Raw genomic sequence first — 26191 nt, 5'->3', positions numbered from 1 at the left:
TCTTTTTTTTTTTTTCCATGTTCTTTAAAATATGCTTAATGTTCTTTCCGGGTGCACCATGCGCATGGTGCACCCGGGTGCACTATACTATTTTCATGTAGTGGTTTGCTATTGTGAAGGTTGTAGCTTAAATGATGTGGCAACGAACGCAAAACTACAAGGAATGTAGCTATTCATTATTGGCGCTCTTAGTAATTTAAGTTACAAGTGAGCGATTTCTTATAATCAAAGGGTAAAGAAGCATTCATATGTCTCTTTGAGATCACAAGAAAACATTTTATAGATGGAATAATTAGTTTAGTCATGGGAGTAAGGTTGTGTTTGGTTATCTTGTTGTTGTTTATATAATATGATCGGAGGTTTTTTTTTTTTTTTTAATGAATTAGATCTAATTACTTGATTTAACTAAACTTTGACTTTTTATGTATGCTAATTCATAAGTAAACATATACTCCGTATCATATGAGGTATTATTAATCTATATATTTGTGTATTTTTCGGATATGAATTGAGACATTGATAATTTTATTAAATACTTCATTTATTCTTTAAGTATGCTTTTGTTAAATAAAGATTCATATTTGATATTTTAAGTATACAAAATTGGCAAATTTGAAATGTGCAGGCACACTTATATAGATCCAGTTAAGATCCAACCACTAACAGTAGTTTTATTTAGTTAATAATAGTATTACACAGTAGTACTAGTGCACAAATCAAGTCATCCAAGACTTGTTTATTTCACCAGTACATAATACATACGTTGTAATATAAAACTTGAAATATATTTTGTAGGGGTGAGCAAAAATTTCGGGTACCCGGAATTAGAACCGGAACCGGTTAGGAACCGGCGGGTCCGGAACCGAGATTGGACCCGATGGTTCCAATTCCGGGTAATAAATTAAGGACCCGGTTATAACCAATTCCAATTCCAATTCTCAACTTTTTGGACCCGGAACCGGTTGGGTACCCAGTTACCCAATACATCCTAAACTAAATAAATTTTAAATAATAAAAATATGTTAAATGTATCTAATTTGTACAATAAAAAAAGTATTATTAATACCTAACATGAATACAAATAGCTTAATGCATATATAAATATAAGTATTAAACACTAATAATGATACTAACTAAAATAAGAATTATAATTTGTATTATATTTTAACAATTACATACATAAGTGGGTACCCGGAACCGGAACCGGTACCCGGTGTTTCCAATTCCAATTCCTAAAATTTAGGACCCGGTTAAACCAATTCCAATTCCGGTTCCGAATTTTAGCACCCGGTTCCAACCAATTCCAAGTCCGGGTCCTAAAATTTTGACCGGGTACCCGGTTTGCTCACCCCTAATATTTTGATGTAACTTATATAAGCACACCAAAAATGGCTTGGCATATTTATTGTTGAAGATTAGTTTGCAACCGCAATGGGTGCATTTATCCGAGGCTCGAACACTTCAAGCTTCCTAATAGGGGTTTGACAGACTAGTTCAAGAACTTGCGCATAATACTTGTTAGTCTTGCAACCTTCAGATGCCTCAAGTTCAATAAAGTACCTCGTGCTACCAGTTATGCATTCTCGTGCTGCTTTCAAAGTCTTCTTATACACCAGGTGTGTCCCCTGCAAATTACAACGAGGATTAAGTAAACATAATAAACCAAATTTATGAGACAGAGGATTTGAACTCGATCAAAACTAATTCAAAAGTTGTATAATTTGCAACGTAAAATGAATAATTGATATTAATAATACTCCATAGACCACATATGACCCCATTCTTTAGAGTTGCTCTGCTCTACTCTACTGAAATCTGCTTTACTCTGCTTCAATCTGCTCTGCTCTGATTAAAAATAATACTAATAATAATAATAATAAAATCTGCTCTGCTCTGGTCCACTGAAATCTGTTCTGTTCTGCTCTGCCCACAATTTCAAAAGAACGGGGCATAGTGTATCATTGATGGTATTATAAAATTGACCTACGAATATGTTCATTATATTGATTTACGTAGTACATCTTGTACTCGTAATTTATGGATAAAAAGTTAATTACTGTATAAGACAAATTCTTGTAAAAAGACCATCTGATAAATTTTTGTTGGACATGTCAAGTATTAGTTTACAAAAATTTACCTTTTGGCTGTTATGCTCATCAACAGCCCATTTTGCAATCTCTTGGATGTATGGATCGTTTGGGTCGACATCCTCATGATGACCTCCACATGTGTTCTTCTGTTGAGCAGAGGAACTCATTTTTGTGTATGATTTTGTGTTATGTAGGGTGTGTATCGTTGTATTGTATGTATGTGTTGTGGAACTCCATCTTTAGCAAACCCTCTCTATTTATAGGATAGGATAATGGAATCAATAATTTCTTTTTTATTCGATTAGCTTATGTGGCTTATTAAATAATGAATATATTCTTGTTATTTTGGACCATCTACCAACTTTAAGTCAATTTTTAATTACTTGTTATTCTAACCATATACGCTGTTTTGATGATACGCGTGCACTTCATTTATTGTCTTAAAAGAAAAAAAAAAGAGAAAATATATGTCACGAATCTCACGATTATGAAGTGAGAATTTTTATCTTCTTATCGCCATTGATTCTTTTTATCGTGTATGTGAAATGAAAGTGATTTATTATACTTCATGGTTGGATTTTTATAATCTACGGTGTTGATCACTTCAGAGAATGATGTACATTGATTAATTTCAATCAATGAAAATCAGTTTAGATGATGAGAGGAAAAAAGTTCCAAATCGGTAAAAAAAAAAGTTCTAACCACTAACCCCAAAAATCAGGAAGGATAAATAAAAAAAAAAGAATCTAATAGAAAAATTAGTTCAATGTTTTAGCACCCAAAAGAAAAAGGTTCATTAGAACCACACTTATGGCCTAACAACAACAGTATTGATTAAGTTAATACAAGTGCCAAATTAATTTAACAGGTTAGTGATAATAATTTTAACATTAGGTCACTATAATTGAAACTTAAAAAAACAAGTCATCAAAGTGATTAGCATATTGCACAAGCTCAAGGCACTACAACATTTCCTCAAGAATATGGCGCGCATTACCGATTTAAGTAACAAAAAAATTAAATTTGTTATACCATTAATTACCATATCATATGCTATCCATCATTGTGAAAGCCTTCAAAGTATTAACAATTTAAGAAAATATATAACTACGTTTCTTCCATAATCAAGATAATTCGTGCTAAATAATTGTGAAAAAAATAATGAAAAAAAAAAAGATTGTAGATGCAAAGCCTAAGAAAGGAAGTTGAGGAAAAGGGGAAAAAAAACGATCAAGGCCATAGCACGCACAAGCACGTTTGTCCAATTTCCCTACAATTATGCAAATAATTAAAGAGCAATGTGTACTTTGACTACCGTCCGTAAACTCGTGTTCTAGAGCTGAACCACACGGCCACACGCCCACACCTAGTAAGGACAGATACAATCGGCGAATAGACCATATTGGTAATTATAAAACACCCTTAGCGACAATTTGGTAAAAAAAAAACTTAATTCGGGTCTCCGGTGACAATTTGGTAAAAAAAAAAAAGCTAACCATGTGCTACAATTTGGTAAAAACAATAAACTCAAGCGACGTTCAGACCAAAATTTCTATTTTTTTCGATAAACTCTTAAAAAAAATCCTAATTTATTTCGTTTTTGTGTTTTTAAAATTTATTTTTCCCATAAAATTACGCTGAATTCAGATACCAATTTTTATATATATATAAAAAAAATTGTTAATAAAGGGTAGGAAAATTAAGTAAATAATAATATTTAAACATTTTTTTCTTCAAAAAATTGTAATTTCCTTAAAAAAAAAAGGTTGGAAAATTAGGCAGGGAAATTTTTTTCGGTAAAAAAAAAAACACGGAAAACAAACTAAATTAAACATTTGTGAGTAGGTTGTCGGAAATTTCTGTATTATTTTGGTTAATTGTCGCTTGAAATTATTTTTTTTACCGAATTATTGCCGGAGTTATTTCTTTACCAAATTATCCTCTAAGGGTCATTTTCATTTACCAATCTAGTCAATTGGCCTCAATAAATCACACAAGGAAAAGTTTAAAGACAATTAACATCATATAAACATTTTAAGAATGTATGTAATTGTCCTTACACTTAGAAATGCATAGAAGTATTTAACATCATAACAATAAGAGGTTGAGAATCTCAACTAATTGGATGAGATTTGTAATCAAGAATCACATTTTTGCTCTCTTTATTTTGAATCTTCTACATAAGTGGCCTAGTGACTTATACTCTTGTTAAATTATACGTACTATTGATCGTGTAGCAAGGGTTTTTTTTTTTTTTTGGGCAGCAGGATAAGCAAACTAGAATTTTGTGGCCTTAGTTGCTAACTCACTTCTTATTTTAATAAGCGAAATGTTTTGACTTCGTGTACTATTTATCTAATTAATTTTTACTAATGCATGTTTATGATTTATATATAAGAATAAATGTAGTCTTGTGAGGACTTATTGAAAACGTCTGAATGAATAATTTATTAATATTTAATTGATATAAATTTTACTTATTTTTAAAAGAAAATTGTAAATACTCCTTAGCTTGTTAATGAACCTAACCATCATGGTCAAAGTATTCTCTTTATTGAAAATGAATATTTCAAATGAGACAAATATAAAAGAAACTAGGTACTACGTAGTATAAAGGGATGGAATATTTTTTTTATCCACAATGTTGTCAATAATTTTGATATATGCACTGAAAATGATTTCATGGGCAGGTCAATAAGAGCATCTCTAATGGTTCAATTATAAGGACTTGCTTGCAATATAATTAAAGTTCCCAGCTACATGTCAAAAGTGAGCGGCTTTAGTTTTTTTTTTTTTTTTTTTTTTTTTTTTTTAAAAAAAAAAATTAAGAAATGAATGATTTCATATATTATGCCTTTTTTGTTTTGTTGGCCACATCATATGACTGGCTGACACACACCAAAATACTGATCAGGTAACCCTTAATCGAATAACCCTTGACCGAACAAGTAACCTCTAACCGTACTGAGTAATCCTTAACCAACCACGTAATCCTTGACAAAGTAACCTCTGCCACACGGTGTGGCCAACCACGTTTAGAACTTTGTATGCTTACATATTTTTTTGGCATATGCTTAATAGACAAAATAAATTTAATGTTACAAGGTACGTAGTGTGTTCATTGAACTACCCAAAGAAGCCCTATCAGTTTTAATATTGTTACAAGCATTACAAATAAAACTATATTACAACTTCCTTACAAGAAACTTCCGGTTAGAAAATTCTACTTGTTTCGCATGAAAACAATGGGACCTAGCCGAAGGTCCTAAGATGTGGATGAAGACTGACTCGGTCCAAATGATGCTGGGCCGAGGGTTTCCTGCACAGCAAACTCACGTAAACTGGCCTCGGGGGTGGTTCCGAGGAAGGCCCCTCCGATACCGAAGTCAAATAGTGTTTAGAGAGAGAAAGCTATGCAAGAGATTTAATGCTTGAGGCTTGAATGTGAATGCTCCATAAATGGTGTAATTGAAGGCTTTTATACCTTAGCATGACAAGGAGAAAGGATGGGCTTGAGATCATATGGGCTGACCATGATGACTTGGGCCGTTAGCTTGACATTGACTTGGCAGATTGGAGGCTTGGGCCTTGACCTTGGCTTGGATTGAATCATTTAATGACCGGGCCCAATTAGGCATAATTGGACCCAAACACTACTATTTGCCTTAACTTGGAACATGTGTCATGAGATATCAACCAACGCCATTGTTTGATTTTTATTCCATATTGCATTGAACTTGGTGAAAGAGGAGAAGAGCAGATAACATATAACCTTTGGAAAAAAACACAAAATGAGCTTAAAAGGACACCAAATAAAAAGTCATGAAAATTAGGTAAAAGAGGTAGGAAAATAAGATGATTCAGGCTTGACAATAAAAACCGAGTCACTTTTACAAGTGATTCGGTACCTTTAACTGTGGGTATCTTTAACTTCTTCTCAACGTAAGTGATCATTATCATATACACTAAATCTTCCCAGAAAAAAATAAAAATGATGGGAGCCCCATTTTGAAGAGCATAGTAAAAGATAAAGGTTTTTCATAGTATTAGATTAAAAATCCAACACTTGCTAATAAAAAGATTACCAAGAGATAAATTCTTAAACTCTTTTGAACTAACAAATCAAAAGAGGTAAAAACATACAAACAACAAGCCAAGGCCAAACCTACAAACCAAAACAGACCACAAGGATGATAGATCCCCAAAATAACGTGAACCCAAATACTAAAGCACTGCAATATAAGGCTAACACGAGCACTCATAATATTTCTTATATTCATAGGGTAAAGAAGCACTCGTACTTCTCTTTGAGATCACAAGAGCAGATTTTATAGATGGAACAATTAATTAAGTGAGAGGAGTAAGGCCGTGTTTAGTACACCTTATTATTGTTTACATAATGTGATCGGAGTTTTTTTGCTTTCTTTTTTTTTTCGTTAAATGATTCGATCTAATTACTTGATTTAACTAAACTTTGACTTCTTATGCATGCTAATTCGTAAATAAAAATATCGGAGTATTTCCACTTTACAAGTCCAAAGAGGTTCCATTCCAAAACCATATGACAATAATAGGAGAAGCAATCCCTTAGTCTTATTATTATAAAGTGTTTAACTCTTTTTTCTTTTCTTAATGTGTAGTGGGACGTTTACATGTGTTGTTTAGTAAATTTATACTACAATAGATAATCAAATATAAAATGTGAATGCACACTTATATAGATTCAATTAAGATTCAACCACTGACAGTTTTATTTAGGTAATAGTAGTATTACACAGTAGTACTAGTGCATAAATCAAGTCTTCCAAGACTTGTTTATTTCACTAGTACATAATACATGCGTCGTAGTAATATATAACTTGAAATATATATATATATATATATATATATATATATATATATATATATATATATATATATATATATATATATATATATATATATATATATATATATATATATATATTGATGTAACTTATATAATAAGCACACCAAAAATGGCTTCTTAGCCCTGCATATTTATTGTTGAAGATGGAGATTAGTTAGCAACCAGGATGGGTGCATTTTCTTTTTGCTTGAACTCTTCAAGCTTCTTAGTATGAGCTTGATTTTCTATTTCAAGAACTTTCGCAGAATACTTGTTAATCTTGCAATCATCAGAAGCCTCAAGATCAATAAAGTACCTCGTGCTACCAATGTTTCTTTCTTCTTCTGCTTTTAAAGTCTTCACATACACCAGGTGTTTCCCCTACAAATTACGACGAGGATTAAACAAAGATATTAAACCCGAATGCACGACAAATTTACCTATGCATATATGTTCCATTACATAGTATTGATGATAGATTTTTGTTTGTCGTGACAAGTATTTGTTGTACAAAAACTTACATGTTCCTTGTCATACTCAGCAACAGCCCAAGCAGCAATCTCTTGGATGTGTGGATCCTTTGGGTCGACAGGATGACGACCTTCAGCGATGTTCTTCTGTTGAGCAGAGGAACTCATGATTCTTGCGTATGATTTTGTGTTATGTGTATCGTTGTATTGTATGTATGTGTTGCGGAACTCCATCTTTTGCAAACCCTCTCTATTTATAGGATAGGAAAATGGAATCAATAATTTCTTTTTTATCGATCAGCTTATGTGGCTTATTAAATAATGAATAAATTCTTGTTAATTTGGACCTATCAACTTTTAGTTGATTACTTGTTATTCTGATTATACGATGATACGCGTGCACTTCATTTGTTGTTATACGTGTGCACTTCATTTGTTGTTTTAAAAGGAAATTAAAAAAAAGAAAAATTTGTCAAGAATCTCACGATTATGAAGTGAGAATTTTTATCTTCTTATCGCCATTGATTCTTTTTATCGTGTTTGTGAAATGAAAGTGATTTATTATATTTCATGGTTAGATTTCTTCGGCCTTGATCACTTCAGATTATGATGTACATCAATTAAAATTAATTTCAATCAATAAAAATAGGCAAAAAGTACGTGTTGAAATTTCTTTTTTTGTTGATCTATCAAATGGACAACTAGCTAGAAAAAAGGGTTTGTAATCAGGAAATTCTAATTGTATTTGCATTTGGGATCACTTGACAGTTAATTAAGTCTAACATTGTAACAACCTAAATCACAAGTTTTTGCCATGCATGAGAGGGGTGTTTGAAAAGTTATAATTTAAGTGTACTAATCACTTAAAACACAACATACATAATACTCCACTAGATATAATTAACTTCACCTAGATTTGTGCTTCACATTTTAAAAACATGTACGACAACTCATAGCCTTTTGACATTAGTAGTGTACCAATTTTTAAGGAGTAAATACAAGTTGATATCAAATAGATATCAACAAAACTTGTTAATATCAAGGCTAATTTTGTAAATTTAGCTACCACACCAAGGGTAATATTGTAATTTTAGCAACCACACTCCCCTTTTCTCCCCTCTATCACCACCGTGCAACCTCTACTACCACCCATAGCACCACCTTAACCTTCACGAATTGACCCCTGCTGACCACCACACGGTCGCCACACCAACATTCGACTGCCGCAACACCACTAGCTACCACCCACAGCACCACCCCAGCCGACCACCACAGGCCGCTGCACCAACATTCGACATTTTCATAAATTGCTATTAGGGTGTCGTTTTTTTGGCTTGTCGATCGGCCGCCGTAGATCCGCGTATATCGTCGACCTTGGACATGAGAATGGAGGAGAGAGAAAGAAGTAGTGGCCACGGGAATGGAGGAGAGAGAAAGAAAAATTGGTCATGTGAGGGGAGGAGAGAGAAAAATTGTGATATTAACAAAAGTTTGTTGATATCAGATATCAACTAAGTCTGGCTCATTTTTAAGTACATGAAAAAATATATACATGTATTTTTTATTTTTTTATTTTTTTATTTTTTTGTGTGTGTAATATATAAGGACTTAATACACTCAATTTAGTACGAATAATTCTTATATAAATCTTAAAACTCGGCCTTATTATATAATAAAGAGGGAATGTTTATCAGCACCAAATTTTAGTAGAGGATGTATACATGTAAAATGCTCAAGAGTTTTACAAGTAGTACATAAACCAAGTCATGCAAGACTTTTACTGGTACTTTATTTCACTAGACTAGATACATAGTTTTATTTATGATGTAACTAATATGAGCACACCAAATTGGAGAAAAAAAAATAAAAATCTGCGCATTGCATACTTAATCAGAGATTATAGTATGAATGTTGAACTGTTGAAGGCCAGCCTAGTTGGCAACCGCGACACGCGCATTGCCTTGATAGAGTGGCTTGAACTCTACAAGCTCCAAGGCTTGGGTATTGTCCTTCTCAAAAACCGTAGCTGAATAATTTCCTCTCAGATCAGGGTTCGGCGAAGGCTTACCATCATCCGTTGCTTCTAGACCAATATAGTACATCACACCATCAACCTTTTCTGTTTGTGCGTCAAAAGCACTTACAAACTTCAGGTTTGTTCCCTGAAATAATAATGATATTTCAGGGAGTCCGTAATTAATTTGTTAATTTATAAATAATTTTGAAATTAAACTGGAGATAATAATAATAATGTAAAGTCACATGATAAATTAAAAACTTACCTGTTTTTTGCATTGTTGTACTAATTAACAGCCCAAGCGGATACCTCTTGGATCTTTGGACTGTTTGGGTCGACGTGCACACGTTTGCCTCCAGCAACAGGCTTCTTCTCTTGAGCTGAGGAACTCATTTTCGCGTATGAAATTGCAATGTATGTACTTGCATTGTGTATATCGTTGTATTGTATGTGTTGGTATTGTGCGTAATGTGTTGGAGAACCCTCTTAATTTATAGGGTTCAAAAATGGAAGCAATTCATCAATTATTTCAATTCATTTTCTTGCTATTAGCCTATATGTGCCTTGGTGAATATATTCTTGTTAATTTGGACCATCTAGTAGCTTTAACTCAATTCCTAGTTACACGTTGCTTTGATAATACACGTGTATATCATTTGCTGTTTTAAATAATGGAAATTAGAAAAGATAAAATATTATTCTTCGCGATTGCGTTGAAAGAATCTTATCTTATTGTCATCTTTTAATGTGAAATGAAAGTGATTTATTATTCTCTATGTACGGTTAACTCTTTACAATTTAAGTCCTCGATCAACTCAACTTGAAAGAATAACATCCTATAGTTTGATAATTAACTAATAAATACATATTAGAACCATATTGCTCATTAATTATTACAAACATCGGCGTGTATTCCCTAATTATGTTTCTCAATCCTAATTACGTTTTCATTCATCTTTTCTGTTACTCCCTCTATCCCTAAATGATAGTTCTTTATGGGCAAATTTGAGCTTATACTTATATCTTTTGCATTAACTATATATGTGCTTAACTTTTTTATTAATTTTGAATTGAACTTGAATAGCTCATATTTGAATTTATCATTTAATGATCTGAACTTATAGACTCTCTTTGTCTTTTACGAGTTTTTATTTTTGGGATGAAAAACAAAGCCTCGTAGTCTTGTATATATGGAAAACGAGCTATCAATGCATGCATATATAATATATAAGCCAAATTCATAAAAACATTTTAATTAGATAGTTCATAGTGGTTTTACATAACCTAAATAAGTCATGTAAGACAGACTTTGGAAATAGTAGTAGTTCATAGTAGTTTTGATGTAACTAAATATATGTACATCACACTCCTATGTCCTGTTTATTATCTTGCACTATATATTGCGTACATTATCTAGCTTAGATATAGCTTAGAGTGTGTGGTTGAACATTAGTTGGCAACGGCGACACGATCATTTTCTTGGAGCAGACACTTGAACTCCTCGAGCTTTCTGGTTTGGGTCCATGACTGATCAAAAACTTTAGCATAATACTTGTTCATCAAGCAACCATCAACCGCCTCGAGCTCAATGTAGTACATCATACCAGCAACCACTTGTTGTTCCGCTTTCAGAGCTTTCACATACTCAAGGCATGTTCCCTGCAAATTACATACACATATATAAATGAGATGCTTACATATCTTGATAAATTAAAAACAAGTCATCCCTCGACAACATAACAATTCACCTAAAGATGTATGTGGACTAGGTTTATTTATTTATTTATTTTTGGTAAGGGGTAATACCTTATAACAACACCTTTTACAAGTTAGTCATCTCAATTACGTGTCAAAGTCAACGTTCTCACTGCTCCCGTTGGGATACATGAGTAGAAAGTAGTTGTGACTCGAATAAGTTACAAGGTGATTTTCCCACTATAATGCATAAATTAATGACAAATCCTTCAAATTACGAGGCCCAACTATCCATTACCTATAAGCATAAGGCCATCATGATCTAAAAATATAATATGTTAAGGTTTTATAAATACACCTTCAAGGCAAAAGGTAATAAAAGGCCCAGGAATATGTTTTATACTCTATCAATATCCATAATATGAATAATTGAGACGATTCCAACCAGTATCCACAAAACTATATATTTTCTTAGGTATAAATTGCCAAAATTAGTCAAAGTAGATTAGGTTAATAGTACAAAAAGTCAAAACATTTCACTTACAAAACAAATGGATCGGAGGGAGTACTGGTCATGATTAGTTGCGTATAAGAAGATAAAAAGGATAATAAAAAAAGAGAGAGAGAGAGAGAGCTTACTTGTTCCTTGTTGTACTGGCCAACAGCCCAAGCAGCAATCTCTTGGATCTTAGGATTGGTTGGCTCAACAGGTTCAAGGCCTCCGACATTCTTCGTCGGCTGAGCTGAGCAAATCGATCTCTTCATTCTTCGTCCTGTATAACGAGTACTTCCTATGTGTGTTGCAGACTTGGGCAACCCTGTCAATATATAGGATAAGATTTGTAATCAAGAATCACATTTTTGCTCTATATTTCGAATCTTCTGCGTTAGTGGTCTAGTGACTTACAAGTATATATTCTTGTCAAATTATACTGATTTATCTTGTACCAAGCTTGTTAATTCTTGTAGATTGCTCGAGAATACAATGCACTCAATTTGCACCTTTGTTTATTAATGTTTGTAAACTTTTTCACTGTCTTCAATGTTAGACAATATAAATATGTAAATAATTTAGTGTCCATAATTAGATTGTATGATTGTAAACCCTTATATATTGGCACATATCAATAAGATGCCTGACATGCCTCCAAGGAGAATTCTCCCATCTTATATGGTACCGGAGCCAACGTGACATAAAGGTTACGGGTTCGAATCTCATCCACCCCTCATTCAAAGTGGAATTAATTCGCGCCAGGTATGGGTGGGCCTGTGTTGCATCCACATTTCATGCCCAAAGGGTCTTTCATGTGAGGGGGAGTGATAGAATATAAAATATATTCCTGGGCCTCAACCATTAACTTAAACTTTTGGTTGAGTTGGTCCTTTAACATTCAATACATATTTTTGCACCACTTTTCACAAAGGATTTCGAATTGTAGTTCATATATATTAGCTGACCTCAAATCTTTTTGACATTATGACTTTGTTGTTGTATACTCCATATTAATGAACATGTCATGGTCAATGGTGTTTTTTTTTCTTTGAATTAAATATTTCAAATGAGACAAACATAAAGCAACGGAGGTAGTATAATTAAAGGAATGAATGTTTTTTTTACTCCGTATTATTATTATTTACAATGTTGTCAATATAATATGCAATGAAAGTTATTCTATAGGCCGGTATTAGTTTTAAGTTAAAGTGAGCGATTTCTTATATTCAAAGGGTAAAGAGGCACCATTTTTTTTTATTATTATTATTTTTTTATTATTATTATTATTTTTTTTTTTTTTTTTTTTGACAATCAAGGAAGCAAATGAAGCACTCTTATTATTCTTTGAGATTGCAAGTAAGAGCACATTTTATAGATGGAATAATTAATTGAGGGGAATAAGGCTGTATTTTAGTTTACCTTATTTTTACTTAGTAATTTAATATGATCACAACTTTATTTTTTTATTAATGAAGTGGGTTCTATAATTTATTAAATTTAATTGGAGTTAGTAATTTAAAGCCTAGATAAATCAAGTTCAATCAATACAAATGAGTTTTGATAAGAGAAAATAAGCCCCAAAAAAAAGTTAAAAAAAAAAAAAAAAAAAAAAAAAAAAAAAAAAAAGTAAGGATCAATTTTGATATAAAATAACGTACAAAATGAAGTATATATATTCCGTTTGTAACTTTCCAAAGCTGGTGTCAATGATATTATTGAATTCCCGTGTTTGGAGCACTCTATGATGGCTTTGAGCAGGGTGATAAGGTTTTAAGTAGTTTGAGACTTTGAGTTAATTCTAGTTGAAGTATCATTAATTTGGTTTAACTAATAAGAGATTATGCGGGATTTAAACAATTATTAAATTTTCAAATTCAATTAGATGTACGGAGTATCAAATAGAAATTAAATCATACTCATGTATCTGCTGGATAACTGGTTAAAGCCCATAATCGATTTATATACTCGATAACGTACTTTGAGTAACTTTAAGTGATTAAAACCCTATTAATCGAAGAGTAATATTTAGGTACGACACAGAAAGTATTACATAAACAAAGTCATGCAAGATTTTATTTCACTAGATCATATTGTAGTTTTTTAATTTTTGATGTAACTAATTAATATAAGCACACCAAAAATGGTTTCTTGCATGTATGTAGAGATTGATCTGAGCATGGCTGTTGAAGATTAGTTAGCAATCGCGACACTTGCATTTTCTTGCAACATAGGTTTGAACTCTTCAAGCTTCAAAGTGTTAGTCCAAACTTGCTCAAAAACCTTGGCAAAGTACTTGTTCGTGATGCCGCTGGTACCAATAGATGCCTCCAGATCAATGTAGTATATTGTGCCAGCAACCACTTCTTGTTCTGCTTTTGTAGCCCTTTCAAACTTCAGATTTGCTCCCTACAAATTATAACAATGATTAAACACGAATGTACGACTTGGACCAACAGGGTTAAGTTACTTAAGTACGTGTAACCACGTATAGTGGTAATTATATGGGACAGAGGATTTTAACCCGGTCAAAACTAGGTAAAGTGATACTCGTACTAAATAATACTCTGATCCTACGTAGTATAAAATTGGACTTTGGAATCACCGTTGCCCATACATGTGTTATATTTGTTAACATTACCGGCCTATAAGACAAGCTCTTGTGAAAGACGGTCTGATAATCTTAGTTCGACGTGTCAAATATTAGTTAAATAAAAACATACATCATGTTCCTTATTGTACTCATTGACAGCCCAAGCAGCAATCTCTTGGATCTTTGGACTGTTTGGGTCGACAGGCACAAGGCCTCCAGGAATGTTCTTCTGTTGAGCAGAGGAATTCATCTTTTTTGCGTATGAAATTTGAGTTATGTTGTTGTGTATTGTATATATGTGTTGCACAATATCAATCTTTCGCAACCTAGTCAATTTATAGTATATGGAAATGGAATCAATAATTACATATTTTTTTTCCCCAATTATAGCATATATGTGGCTTAGTGAATATGTTCCTGTTAATTTGGACTACTTACCAACTTTAAGTTGATTCTTCATTACATGTTTTGACATACACGATGAATTGTTGATACACGTGCACTTCATTTGTGTTGAGGAATTTTGTTATTTAAAAAGAATAGAAGAAAAGATAAAATATTCGTCATGATTATGGAAATTTTTTTATCTTCTTGTCGCCATTAATTCTTATTGTCGTTTAAATGTAAAGTGAAAGTGATTTATTTTACTTCATGGTTAAATTTTTATAATCTAAGGGACTTGAAAGAGGGTGATTTTAAAAAAATAATCATAATAAATTACCTACTTAACCGGTTTTAAGTCATACCGGATCATTTTTGGAAGGCACCCTAGCTTCAATCCTTCATAGTTGAGATTATTTCACAATAAGCCTTAGTTGGGACTAATATGAGAAGACAACCAATAATTGAGATTAAAATATTCTTCACGATTTCTTCGGGGAAAAAAAAAAGTATTATTTGCAATTACATAGGAAGTATTTTTATCTTCAGGTCGCCATTGATTCTTAATGTCTTTTGAATAATGTGAAATGAGAGTGTTTACTGTACTTCAAGGTTTAAAAAAAAAAGGGTTATTGCCTATCCATAATAATTCTAACATTAGGTTACTATAATTGAAACTTAATTAAAAACTCAAGTCATGGAAGTGTTAATATTGGCATATTGCACAAGCTCAAGGAGTCAAGGGACTAATATACAAGTAATACTTTTCGTTCCTCGAGAATATTCATCATAGTGTAACACAATTAGGGGTGTTCAAACTTTGGTCAGGCCCAGAAAATGGACCGGACCAAACTAATCGGTCCGGTCTCCGGATCGAGAAATTTGTTTTCCAGTTTTCGGTCTAGTCCGATCCAAAACCCTATAACAACCAGTCTTGGATCGATGAATAGCCCTAAATGGTGATATTTATGCATGATAATTGTTGGCTAGAAATTCTGAAATTGGGACTCAAACAAAAGGAGGGAAATAAAGGGTGCAGACATGTAATAAAAATAGGCAAAACGTACATGTTGAGATTTCTTTTTTTGTTGATCTATGAAATGGACAACTAGCTTAGCTAGAAAAAAGGGTTTGTAATCAGGAAATTCTAATTGTATTTGCATTTGGGATCACTTGACAGTTAATTAAGTCAAACATTGTTACAACCTAAATCACAAGCTTTTGCCATGAAAGGGTTTGAAAAAGTTATAATTTACGTACTTGTACTAATCACTCAAAACACAACTTAAGAATTAAATTTTATAATACTAGATTTAATTAACTTCACCCAGATTTGTGCTTCACATTTAAAAACATACATGTATGGCAACTCATAGCATTTTGACATTAGTACTAGTTTTTAAGTACATGAAAATTTCTTTTCAGTTATTTTAGGTGAACATCAAACTTCTCAAGAGTTGACTTATATAATAAAAATAAATCATTACACATATAATAGTTTTTTTTTTTTTTTTTTTTTTTTTTTGAAATATATAAGGGATTGTCATATGTACAGTCAATGGAAATTAGAAAAGATAAAATATTCTTCACGATTGCATTGAAAGAATCTTATCTTATTGTCATCGGTTAATGTGAAATGAAAGTGATTTATCTATATATATATTGGCCTTGTTTGGCAAATGGATGTTGGCGGTTGGCTGTTGGCTGGTTCACTTGGCTTGTTTGACCAGCTGGAATGTTTGGCTGTTTATAATGGCTTTTGAAAGGCTGTTTAAGCTGGCTATTTATTTATAAAAGTGTTTGGTAAATTAATTGTTGGTTGTTGGCTGTTTATTAGATAATTTGTGGGCCAACTAGCCAAAAGCCAACAAAAAAGCTACTCAAAGCAGCTTTTTCATTTTGGCTTAAAACCCAAGGCAAGAGTTGTAATCGTGCCACGTGTCATCCTTTTTGCCACGTGTCGTCATAAATTAATAAATGATGTGGGGTCATGTGATTCATGTCATATTAAAACTAATCATCAATTTTCCCTCACAAAAAATTAATGTTCATAAATGCTAATTTTTTAATCCTCATTCTTTCGTTTGCTCATCTATACTTTGAAAAAATTTATAATGGTAGATAAAATTTCATTTAACAGATAAAACAAACTAATATGAAGTACTCCCTCCGTTACATATTACTCGCAACAAAGGAATATTTTATGTCTCACAAATGATACCCCTTTGTTGCGAGTAATTCGTAACGGAGGAAGTATAAAAGTTAGGTTACTGCATATTTCATAATGAATTTTGTTAATTTCAATAAAATTTATAAAAAAAAATGATTTTTTTTTTAAATTATAAAACCATCAATAGATTTCCCTTTAATTTATTAAAGTTATTTTTAAAAACAATTTACTATAGTTTTTTTATATAAAAGAAAAATGACCCGGGGTATCGCCCGGGCCTCAAACTAGTTATTCTTTATATACGGTTAACTCTTTACAATTTAAGGTCTCGATCAATTCAACTTGAAAAAATGAGTATCCTATATCTTGATAATTAACTAAGCAATGATTAATTAGAGCCGTATCGCTGCTTTCAAAAAAAAAAAAAAAATTAGAGCCATATCGCTTATTAATTATTACAAACATCTATAAATGCTTAACTTTTTTACTCCGTATTAATTTTGAATTGAACTTGAATAGCTCACATTTGAATTTATCATATAATGATCTGAACTTATAGACTCTCTTTGTCTTTTACGAGTTTTTTTGGGATGAAAAAACAAAGCCTAGTCTTCTATATATGGAATTCTATATATATATATATATATATATATATATATATATATATATATATATATATATATATATACATATATATATATATATATATATATACTTCCTTCGTTCATTTTTACTTGACCCGCTTTGACTTTTACACTATTCACCACCTCTTATTTGACCATATTTTGTGAATGATATATAAGGAAATATATATATTCATGTGGGATCTTTTTGAATTCGTCACAATAAATACTATCGTAATATACAAATTTTATAATTTTAACTTATAGAGAACTAAAGTTATTGATCACTAAAGTTTTGCATTGGCAATAAGGGCAAACGTAATAAAAGAAACAGGTCAAGTAAAAAAAAAAACAGAGGAAGTAATGTATAAGCCAAATTCATACAAACATTTTAATTAGATAGTTCATAGTAGTTTTACATAACCTAAATAAGTCATGTAAGACGACTTTCGGAATAGTAGTAGTTCATAGTAGTTTTGATGTAACTAAATATATGTACATCACACTCCTATGTCCTGTTTATTATCTTGCACTATATATTGCGTACATTATCTAGCTTAGATATAGCTTAGAGTGTGTGGTTGAACATTAGTTGGCAACGGCGACACGATCATTTTCTTGGAGCAGACACTTGAACTCCTCGAGCTTTCTGGTTTGGGTCCATGACTGATCAAAAACTTTAGCATAATACTTGTTCATCAAGCAACCATCAACCGCCTCGAGCTCAATGTAGTACATCATACCAGCAACCACTTGTTGTTCCGCTTTCAGAGCTTTCACATACTCAAGGCATGTTCCCTGCAAATTACATACACATATATAAATGAGATACTTACATATCTTGATAAATTAAAAACAAGTCATCCCTCGACAACATAACAATTCACCTAAAGATGTATGTGGACTAGGTTTGTTTATTTATTTTGGTACGGAGAAATACCTTATAACTTACTGTAATCAACACCTTTTACAAGTTAGCCATCTTAATTACATGTAAAAGTCAACGTTTAAGAGTAGAAGGGGTGACCAGGTGAGGATAAGGGATTAAGGGAATCCCAAATCCACCAATATTGGGATACATGAGTAGAAAGTAGTTACGATTTGAATAAGTTAGGTTTTATAAATACACCCTCAAGGCAAAAGGTAATAAAATCCATTCCTTTCTCCCACTGCTCCCTCTTTTACTTTCTTACTATATCCATGCATGGTACAAGTGATTGAGACGATTCCAACAAATATCCACAAAACTATATATTTTTTTCTTAAGTATAAATTACTATAATTTGGCAGAGTAGATTAGGTGAATAGTGCAAAAAGTCGAAACATTTCACTCACAACAAATGGATCGGAGGGAGTACTGGTCATGATTAGTTGCATATAAAAAGGTAAAAAGGATAATTAAAAAAAGAGAGAGCGAGCTTACTTGTTCCTTGTTGTACTGCCCAACAGCCCAAGCAGCAATCTCTTGGATCTTTGGACTGTTTGGGTCGGCAGGCACAAGGCCTCCAGGCATGCTCTTCTGTTGAGCACAGGAATTCATCATTTTTGCGTATGAAATTTGTGTTATGTTGTTGTGTATTGTTGTATTGCAAATTTCAATCTTTCCCAACCTCTCAATTTATAGGATAGAAAAATGGAATCAATAAATACATTTTTCCCCCAATTATAGCATATTTGTGACTTAATGAATATATTCCTGTTAATTTGGACTACTTACCAACTTTAAGTTGATTCTTGATTACATGTTTTGACATACACGATGATTTGTTGATACATGTACACTTCATTTGTGTTGAGGAATTTTGTTGTTTTAAGGGATAGAAAATAAAATAAAATATTCGTCATGATAATGGATAAAGTATTTTTTTTATCTTCTTATCACCATTGATTCTTATTGTCGTTGAAATGTAAAGTGAAAGTTATTTATTGTACTTCATGGTTAAACTTTTATAATCTGAGGGCCTTGAAACAGGGTGATTTTTAAAAAATAAAAAATTACCTATTGGTTTTAACTTTAAGTCATACCAGATTAATCTCGTGATTTTGGAAGGCACCCTTCATAATTTGGATTATTTCATAATAATCCTAAGTTGGAATTAATATGGGAAGACCACCAATAGTTGGGATTAATCTCGTGAATTTTTCAAAATATTTAAAATTTGTTATTCTATAACATTAATTACCATATGCTCACCATCATCTTGAAAATGCACAACTTTTCTTTTAACATTCAAAATAAATCATGCTTAATAATTGTGAAACTTTATGATCACCAAAAAATAAACAAAACAAAACAAAAAACTTCCTCATGAGTATAAGTCAAACTACCTGAGTGCCTCTGAAAATTTATGATAGTGAAATACAATGGTGACATGGTGAGTTGAAGAATAATCAGGAAGAAAATATAATGTAGATTGGCAAAATTGAGAGTTTACTGCATATAAATTTAAAAATGCCCTGAAATGAAAAATGGAGTAAGTATTTTAAAACAGATGGAGTATTACATTAGAACTTAAAGATACCCGAAATCAAAATTCCTGATAATTAATAATAAACACAGTAAAATCACCGCATTTCGATTAAAACCATCATAAATGATAACACATACTTCCTCTGTTTCTTTTTAGTTGACATGTTTCTTTAGTCACGTTTGCCAATGCACAAATTCAACTATTAATATCTTTAATTAACAATAAACAATAATTATAAATAGTTGATATTTTGAAAATATATATCGTGACGAATCTATCTCACATGACTATATTTTTCATTACGTATAAAGCACAAAACACGGTCAAATAGGAGTGTGTGAATAGTGCAAAAGTCAAAACGTGTCAACTAATAAAAAACGGAGGTAATTTGTACATTGTGATAAAACTAATAATCATGCCTATCACTTGTCAAAAAAATAAAAATAATCACGCATAAATATGAGTCCCCCCGGGCGCATAGGCCCTATTTGTTTGGCTTGTAAATAGGAGGGCAATTTGGGATTCAGTGGTACATTTTTTCTCTCTTAATGGTACATTGGTACATTTTTGTGTATTATTATGCATGTATAATGTACCATTAAAGCATAAGTTATATTATGCAGGTATAATATACCATTAAATCATAAGTTATCTGAATAGTACTTTTTGTATACTATTATACATGTAGTGGTACCTTTTGCCATCATATTTTTAACAATAATAAGTATAATGTATAAAAAAAATACAGAAAATATGTCTTCAATGAGGAAGTTAACTTTTTTTTTTTTTTTTGAAAACAAGATGGGGAATATATTAAAAGAAATCAAGTTACATCCAAGTCAACAAGAGATAAAATCCCTTTCCACTAACATCCTGCTCTCCACCATACTCTGAACCTTTCGTGAGGCTGTTTTCTGATTCTGAACTCAATTGAACATGTAGCCGAGGCCCTTGGTAAATTCTGCAATGCTCTTGTGAGCGTCACTTCATTTTCTACTGGAACACTTTGGTACCCCTTGCTTAAGATCAATTCCTCCAACACAAAAGCATGTCTCAACAAAAACAGTATCATATTTACTTCCCGCTCCTTCCCATAGTACTCATCAATCTCAATTCTTTTAAGATGAGATCTGCAACATGAAGGAGTTACTGCTAGAGTTTTTTTGAAAAACTCTTGTTCCTCCAGTGTCCCCTTGCCGCAAGTACAAGGCACCACTTCATTCATACTGCATGCTATACAGCATCCATTTAATCCCTGCAAAGTTGAATGATCGCAATCAAAATATTATTTGAGTTGAATTTATTCTATGTACGCAAAATTGAAGTCACAGACTAACCCCAGGAAAAACAAGTGTTTCTAACACCGGCGAATGATTTAGAAATGCCAACACTACTTTATCCCAAGAGTTAGAAAAATAACCCAGCTCTAGATATTTCAAATTATCAAACATTGGCAGTTTATCCTCTACACCACGAGCCTCGAATCGCTTCAATCAAAGGTGCAATCAGTCAATCTAATAATACGTAGTACATTTAGGATTGTGCAAGATTCCAAATGAGACAAAAGAAAAGAAACAAAGGGAGTATATAGAAATTTAAACAAACCTGTGTCCAAATGCCGTGCAAAGATAAATACTGAACGTTATTGAAGACTTTGATAAGGCTAAGCATTAGTTGAAGAGGATGTGTCGTGAAACCAAGGACCCTCATGGTACCCCCAATTGTTAGTTGTGCTTCAACCAGATGATCCATGTTTGTAATAGAGTGGTGTACTGGTAAATTACCACTGTTTGGGTCCAATTTAGTCCAATTGGGCCTAGTCATTAAATGATCCAATTAAAAGCCCAAGGTCCAGGTTCAACTCTCCAATTGTGCTAAAGTCAAGGTCAGTCCACCAGACATGACAATGGGGCCACGGCCCACATTCTCCATATGTGCTAAGGTATAAAAGCCTTCAATTCATTCATTTGTAGATAACACACAAAAGCCTCAAGCAATTAATTCTCTTGCATAGCTTTCTCTCTCTACACATTGTACTGACTTTAGCATCGGAGGGGCCTTCCTCGGCAACACCCCCGAGGCTAGTTTACGTGTGTCTGCTGTGCAGGAAACCTTCGGCCCAACATCCCTTGGACCGAATCCAGTCTTCACCACTTCAACGGGCCTTCGGCAAGGCCCCATTGTTTTCACCCGAAACAATTTGGCGCCGTCTGTGGGGAAGACTTTCAAAAATCTTTAAGCCAAATTTCTAATCAAAATCATCTTGCAATCATCTTAGTGGCAATGGCTAAGAACCGCAAGAGCAAAAGCCTCCGTCAAGGAGCAGGCGAAAGGCCTAAAACTCCTACACCATCACCCTCACCGGACCGGAACTCTCCCAAGGGTGCCAGTTCGGGAGGAGGATCATACAGGGAGGATTCCCTTTCTCCCGTAATTCACAACTCTCATCAGAGGCCGAGTCCCTCTCGGTCTAGTAGAGATCAGTCCGGTCATAGGACTCATTCCGTGCCCCAAAGCCAACCATTGACCGTCCGCTCTCGTTCCCACACTCAGCCGAGGACCCCTTTGACGGGGCCCAGCTCGGAGGAGGTGGCGAGAGCGCTGGCAGTGCTCGTGGAAGCCATGAGGGCACAAAATATGCCTCCACCTCGCGATCGAACTCCTCCGCATACACGGCATCAGCGGAGGAAGCTAGACCATGATGGTGGAAAACCTCCTTCCTTCCGGGAACTGGAAAAGTGGGAAGAGGATACCTGGAAAACCGAGAGAGAGAGGAAAAAGAACCCTCAATTTTTCTCGCGATCCTCAACTTCTCGACCAGAGACGCATAAGAGCAGCAGCTCAGCTTCTCGGCCAGAATCTGCTCGCCGAGAACAACCTGAGACTGTTCGCCGAAGCGTTCTCGACCGACTCGGCCGCAAGGAACCGAGCGTGCACAGTCGCCTCTCGTTCCCTGCAGCCGAAGCCCAAACTTCCCAGCCAGGGACGAAAACCACTCCTACCTCTCTAAGAGGGCGGAGCGCGGTCCCTTCGGCCAGGAACAAGGGCAAGGCCGTTATGCTACCCACCAGTTCGCCATTTGAGCAATGGATACTGGAAGAGCACGTGCCCACGGTTAAAATACCGTCGCACATTACATATGATGGGACTTCGGATCCGAAGGACCACATTGCCTCGTATGAGGCTCACATGCATCTTTGCCCCAGGTCCGAAGCGACTTGGTGCAAATATTTTCCAACCACTCTCAAGGGGGTCGCGCAAGCATGGATCTCCAAGGGAGTGAAACAAGGCTCTATAACAGGGTGGGACGATCTGTCCTCCAAATTTAGGAGCAAGTTTTCCACGGCAAACCGCCGAGAGAAAACTACTGCAGAACTCATGGGTCTGCAACAGGGGGAGACCGAAAGCCTCCGAGACTACCTGACCCGTTTCAGCAACGAGTCATCCAGCGTCTCTCAGCTGGACCAGGGGTTAGCCGTTTTTGCAATGCAGAATGGCCTTCAGCCTGGGAAGTTCCTAGACTTCATGGTCATGCATACCCCGCAGACCTTGGAGGAAGCTCTGAATGCCTCGGATAAATTCATCCGAGCCGAAGAGTGGAACAAAGCAAAAACCCAACCTCAATCTGGGGGAGGGAAGCAAAAACAAACACCCTTGTCCGACGGCCAAGGCCAGAGGGCAAAGGGAAAGGCCAAGGCCTCGGAACAATCTTCGGCCAACGAGCCGAGGAAGGAAAAATCTGCCTCGTTCACAGGTAGATACGAGTCCTACACTCCGCTCTCTCTTCCGCGCGCCAAAATTTACAGCGTGACGAAAGAAGAGCAGAGTTACCGAAAGCCGAGACCACTCCCAGAGTGGTATCAGCGAAAAAATAAAAATCAGTGGTGCGAGTTCCACGAATCTTCGGGACACAACACTGAGGAGTGTATCCAGCTGAAGGACCAGATCGAAGACATGGTCCGGAAGGGATACTTGAAAAAATACATCGCGGATCATCGCGAGAAAAAGGAGGCCGAGAAGTCAGCAAAGGACTCTCGGCAAGACCTCGACTTCCCCCGGAAGAACAGTAAAAATGCGGAGGGAAAATTCTCTCCGATCAATGTTATCTCGGGAGGAATATGCTCTCGGAGGGAACATAAGCGACACCTTAGGGCTCTGACCCACCAGGTGAGCAACGCCGACATTCAGCCTCCCCAGTCGCCGGTGCCGAACATGACGTTCACAGCCGCCGACTGCCGGGGGGTGACGTTCCCTCACGAGGATCCGTTGGTGATCATCGCCACGGTGGCCAACCACGACGTCAGCAAAGTCCTTGTTGACGGTGGCAGCGGAGCAAACATTCTGTTCCGAAAGGCCTACAATCAAATCAAGCTGAAGCCCAAGCATCTTACGCCAGTACCCTACCCGGTATCCGGATTCAATGGGGCTTCAACTTACCCAGATGGGAAGGTGACACTTCCTGTCACCATCGGCTGCGATGAAGCAGCCAGGAATGTCATGACTGAATTTTTGGTCATTGACGCTCCTTCAGTGTATAACGTGATTTTGGGGAGACCCATAATTCACGAGGTCCAAGGGGTCGTCTCAACTTATCATCAGCTGATGATTTACGTCTCAGACGCCGGCTTCCCCGAAAGGATCCAGGGCAGCCAAAAGGACGCCCGAAGGTGCAACTACCTCAAGCCATCCACTAGTCGCCCAGATGACGACGACAAGGATGAGGAGGAGAAAGGAAAAGAAAGAGAGCCAAGCACAAAAAAGCCGAAAGGCCTAAGCGCTTCGGCCCAAGGTTCTGTGCCCAGAGAAAAAGGGCCAGAAACGGAAAAGGCTAGCTCTTCATCTGAGCCGAAAGACTCAGAGAGCCAGCCGAAGAACAAAAAGTCTGGAACGCCGGCTGACATAGACAGCAGGCCAGATTGTGAAGAGTCCAGTCCATCAACAATGGACATGGACCAGCAGACTGAAACGGTCGAATTGACCGAAGGAGACACGGAGAAATGTGTAACAATCGGGATGGACCTTGATCCGAACACCCGTTGCGAACTTATTCAGCTCCTTCGGGATAATAGAGATGTGTTTGCTTTCTCGGCAGCTGACATGCCCGGGATAAGTCCAAACCTCATCTCCCATAAGCTTAACGTTGACCCAACGTGTCGACCAATTAAGCAAAAGAAGCGGAGTTACTCTGCAAATAAGAACCGAGACATCGCAGCCGAGGTCAAAAAGTTGCTGGAGGCAGGCTTCATCGAGCCTTGTCAATATCCGGAATGGCTGGCAAATGTGGTGATGGTTCAGAAGGCCAATGGTACCTGGAGGATGTGCGTTGACTTCACGGACCTAAATAAGGCTTGTCCGAAGGATTTCTATCCCTTGCCGAGGATCGATCAGCTAGTCGACTCGACAAGTGGCCATGCCTTGCTTAGTTTCATGGACGCATTCTCAGGGTATCATCAGATCTTCATGCACCCCGACGATCGAGCAAAGACGGCATTCGTCACGAACGCCGGGGTGTACAATTATAAAATGATGCCCTTCGGATTGAAAAATGCGGGGGCAACCTATCAAAGGCTGGTGGATCAAGTTTTCGCCGATCAAAAAGGCCGAAACATGGAAGTCTATGTTGACGATTCGATCGTCAAAAGCAAAAAATCTGAGGACCATGTTAAGGACCTGGCTGAAACCTTCGCCACCTTAAGAAAGCATCAAATGAAGCTGAATCCGAAGAAGTGTGTCTTCGGCGTGAAGTCAGGGAAATTCCTTGGGTTCATGGTCAGCAAGAGGGGGATTGATGCCAATCCCTCCAAAGTCAAAGCAGCGCTTGACCTTCCCGAGCCGAAAACAAAGCGGGATGTTCAGCGGCTCACCGGAAGAATGGCAGCCCTTTCGAGGTTCATTTCCAGAGCTTCGGATAAGGGGTTACCTTTCTTCAAAGCCCTGAAACTCCCGAAAACAAAGGAGCTCGTTTGGGAAGAAGAGCAAAAAGAAGCCTTCAAGCAGCTTCGGGAGCATCTGGCTCAACTCCCAACGCTGGCTAGCCCAGCAGAGGGAGAAACTTTGTATCTGTACGTGGCTGTTAGCCCAGCCACCATCAGTGCAGTACTGCTGAAAGAAGAAAGCAAAATTCAGCAACCGATCTATTTCGTCAGTCACACCCTGACGGATGTCGAGACTCGCTACCCTCTACTCGAGAAAGTCGCTTTCGCGGTAGTGGTAGCTGCTCGGAAGCTGAGGCCCTATTTTGATTGCCATCAGATAGTGGTCTTAACTGATCAGCCGCTGGAAAAAGTTCTCGGCAAAGTTGAAAAATCTGGTAGGCTAGCCAAG

General features: G+C 35.6%; 6 protein-coding genes and 1 long non-coding RNA gene across 7 annotated transcripts; all 7 read right to left on the bottom strand.

Annotated features, from left to right (window-relative positions):
- Positions 1 to 645: 645 nt before the first annotated feature.
- Positions 646 to 2308, bottom strand: LOC145639463 (uncharacterized). Its single transcript, XR_014114888.1, has 2 exons — positions 2138 to 2308; positions 646 to 1625 (listed from the first exon to the last, which is right to left on the bottom strand). It is a non-coding gene; the product is annotated as an uncharacterized LOC145639463 (long non-coding RNA).
- Positions 2309 to 6817: 4509 nt separating this feature from the next.
- On the bottom strand, positions 6818 to 7663 carry LOC145638420 (putative cysteine proteinase inhibitor 7). The gene is made up of 3 exons (XM_081689389.1): positions 7479 to 7663; positions 7057 to 7338; positions 6818 to 6976 (listed from the first exon to the last, which is right to left on the bottom strand). The coding sequence occupies exons 1-2, from the start codon at positions 7659 to 7661 to the stop codon at positions 7129 to 7131; spliced, it is 393 nt and encodes a 130-aa protein (XP_081545515.1). The 5' UTR covers positions 7662 to 7663; the 3' UTR covers positions 6818 to 6976; positions 7057 to 7128.
- A 1450-nt stretch (positions 7664 to 9113) lies between these two features.
- Positions 9114 to 10433, bottom strand: LOC145640642 (putative cysteine proteinase inhibitor 7). Its single transcript, XM_081691883.1, has 2 exons — positions 9733 to 10433; positions 9114 to 9589 (listed from the first exon to the last, which is right to left on the bottom strand). Exons 1-2 carry the CDS (start codon positions 9835 to 9837, stop codon positions 9359 to 9361), a joined length of 336 nt encoding a protein of 111 aa, XP_081548009.1. The 5' UTR covers positions 9838 to 10433; the 3' UTR covers positions 9114 to 9358.
- Positions 10434 to 10681: 248 nt separating this feature from the next.
- LOC145639462 (cysteine proteinase inhibitor A-like) lies at positions 10682 to 11939 on the bottom strand. The gene is made up of 2 exons (XM_081690708.1): positions 11779 to 11939; positions 10682 to 11103 (listed from the first exon to the last, which is right to left on the bottom strand). Exons 1-2 carry the CDS (start codon positions 11902 to 11904, stop codon positions 10894 to 10896), a joined length of 336 nt encoding a protein of 111 aa, XP_081546834.1. The 5' UTR covers positions 11905 to 11939; the 3' UTR covers positions 10682 to 10893.
- A 1661-nt stretch (positions 11940 to 13600) lies between these two features.
- Positions 13601 to 14519, bottom strand: LOC145638419 (cysteine proteinase inhibitor A-like). Its single transcript, XM_081689387.1, has 2 exons — positions 14353 to 14519; positions 13601 to 14038 (listed from the first exon to the last, which is right to left on the bottom strand). Exons 1-2 carry the CDS (start codon positions 14470 to 14472, stop codon positions 13823 to 13825), a joined length of 336 nt encoding a protein of 111 aa, XP_081545513.1. The 5' UTR covers positions 14473 to 14519; the 3' UTR covers positions 13601 to 13822.
- Positions 14520 to 17757: 3238 nt separating this feature from the next.
- On the bottom strand, positions 17758 to 19000 carry LOC145639461 (cysteine proteinase inhibitor A-like). The gene is made up of 2 exons (XM_081690707.1): positions 18820 to 19000; positions 17758 to 18194 (listed from the first exon to the last, which is right to left on the bottom strand). Exons 1-2 carry the CDS (start codon positions 18937 to 18939, stop codon positions 17985 to 17987), a joined length of 330 nt encoding a protein of 109 aa, XP_081546833.1. The 5' UTR covers positions 18940 to 19000; the 3' UTR covers positions 17758 to 17984.
- Positions 19001 to 20678: 1678 nt separating this feature from the next.
- LOC145638418 (F-box/LRR-repeat protein At2g42720-like) lies at positions 20679 to 21614 on the bottom strand. The gene is made up of 3 exons (XM_081689386.1): positions 21473 to 21614; positions 21205 to 21354; positions 20679 to 21122 (listed from the first exon to the last, which is right to left on the bottom strand). Exons 1-3 carry the CDS (start codon positions 21575 to 21577, stop codon positions 20733 to 20735), a joined length of 645 nt encoding a protein of 214 aa, XP_081545512.1. The 5' UTR covers positions 21578 to 21614; the 3' UTR covers positions 20679 to 20732.
- Positions 21615 to 26191: the final 4577 nt, after the last annotated feature.

Source organism: Chenopodium album, chromosome 7 (genome assembly GCF_948465745.1).
Source record: "Chenopodium album chromosome 7, dcCheAlbu1.1, whole genome shotgun sequence".
Lineage (NCBI taxonomy): Eukaryota > Viridiplantae > Streptophyta > Magnoliopsida > Caryophyllales > Amaranthaceae > Chenopodium > Chenopodium album.
Note: the sequence above shows the minus strand (reverse complement) of the source record. Positions and strands in the feature narration are given on the sequence as shown.

Excerpts from the sequence above, each read along its gene's own strand:
- LOC145638420 (XM_081689389.1), bottom strand. The coding sequence starts at position 7,661 with ATGGAGTTCCGCAACACATACATACAATACAACGATACACATAACACA. Across the intron at positions 7,339-7,478 it reads CTGAGTATGACAAGGAACAT|GGGAAACACCTGGTGTATGT; the intron begins GTAAGTTTTTGT and ends CGTAATTTGTAG.
- LOC145640642 (XM_081691883.1), bottom strand. The coding sequence starts at position 9,837 with ATGAGTTCCTCAGCTCAAGAGAAGAAGCCTGTTGCTGGAGGCAAACGT. Across the intron at positions 9,590-9,732 it reads TATCCGCTTGGGCTGTTAAT|GGAACAAACCTGAAGTTTGT; the intron begins TAGTACAACAAT and ends TTATTATTTCAG.
- LOC145639462 (XM_081690708.1), bottom strand. The coding sequence starts at position 11,904 with ATGAAGAGATCGATTTGCTCAGCTCAGCCGACGAAGAATGTCGGAGGC. Across the intron at positions 11,104-11,778 it reads GCCAGTACAACAAGGAACAA|GGAACATGCCTTGAGTATGT; the intron begins GTAAGCTCTCTC and ends TGTAATTTGCAG.
- LOC145638419 (XM_081689387.1), bottom strand. The coding sequence starts at position 14,472 with ATGAATTCCTCTGCTCAACAGAAGAACATTCCTGGAGGCCTTGTGCCT. Across the intron at positions 14,039-14,352 it reads AGTACAATAAGGAACATGAT|GGAGCAAATCTGAAGTTTGA; the intron begins GTATGTTTTTAT and ends TATAATTTGTAG.
- LOC145639461 (XM_081690707.1), bottom strand. The coding sequence starts at position 18,939 with ATGATGAATTCCTGTGCTCAACAGAAGAGCATGCCTGGAGGCCTTGTG. Across the intron at positions 18,195-18,819 it reads GGCAGTACAACAAGGAACAA|GGAACATGCCTTGAGTATGT; the intron begins GTAAGCTCGCTC and ends TGTAATTTGCAG.
- LOC145638418 (XM_081689386.1), bottom strand. The coding sequence starts at position 21,577 with ATGAGGGTCCTTGGTTTCACGACACATCCTCTTCAACTAATGCTTAGC. Across the intron at positions 21,355-21,472 it reads TGCACGGCATTTGGACACAG|CGATTCGAGGCTCGTGGTGT; the intron begins GTTTGTTTAAAT and ends CTTTGATTGAAG. Across the intron at positions 21,123-21,204 it reads AAACACTTGTTTTTCCTGGG|GGATTAAATGGATGCTGTAT; the intron begins GTTAGTCTGTGA and ends TCAACTTTGCAG.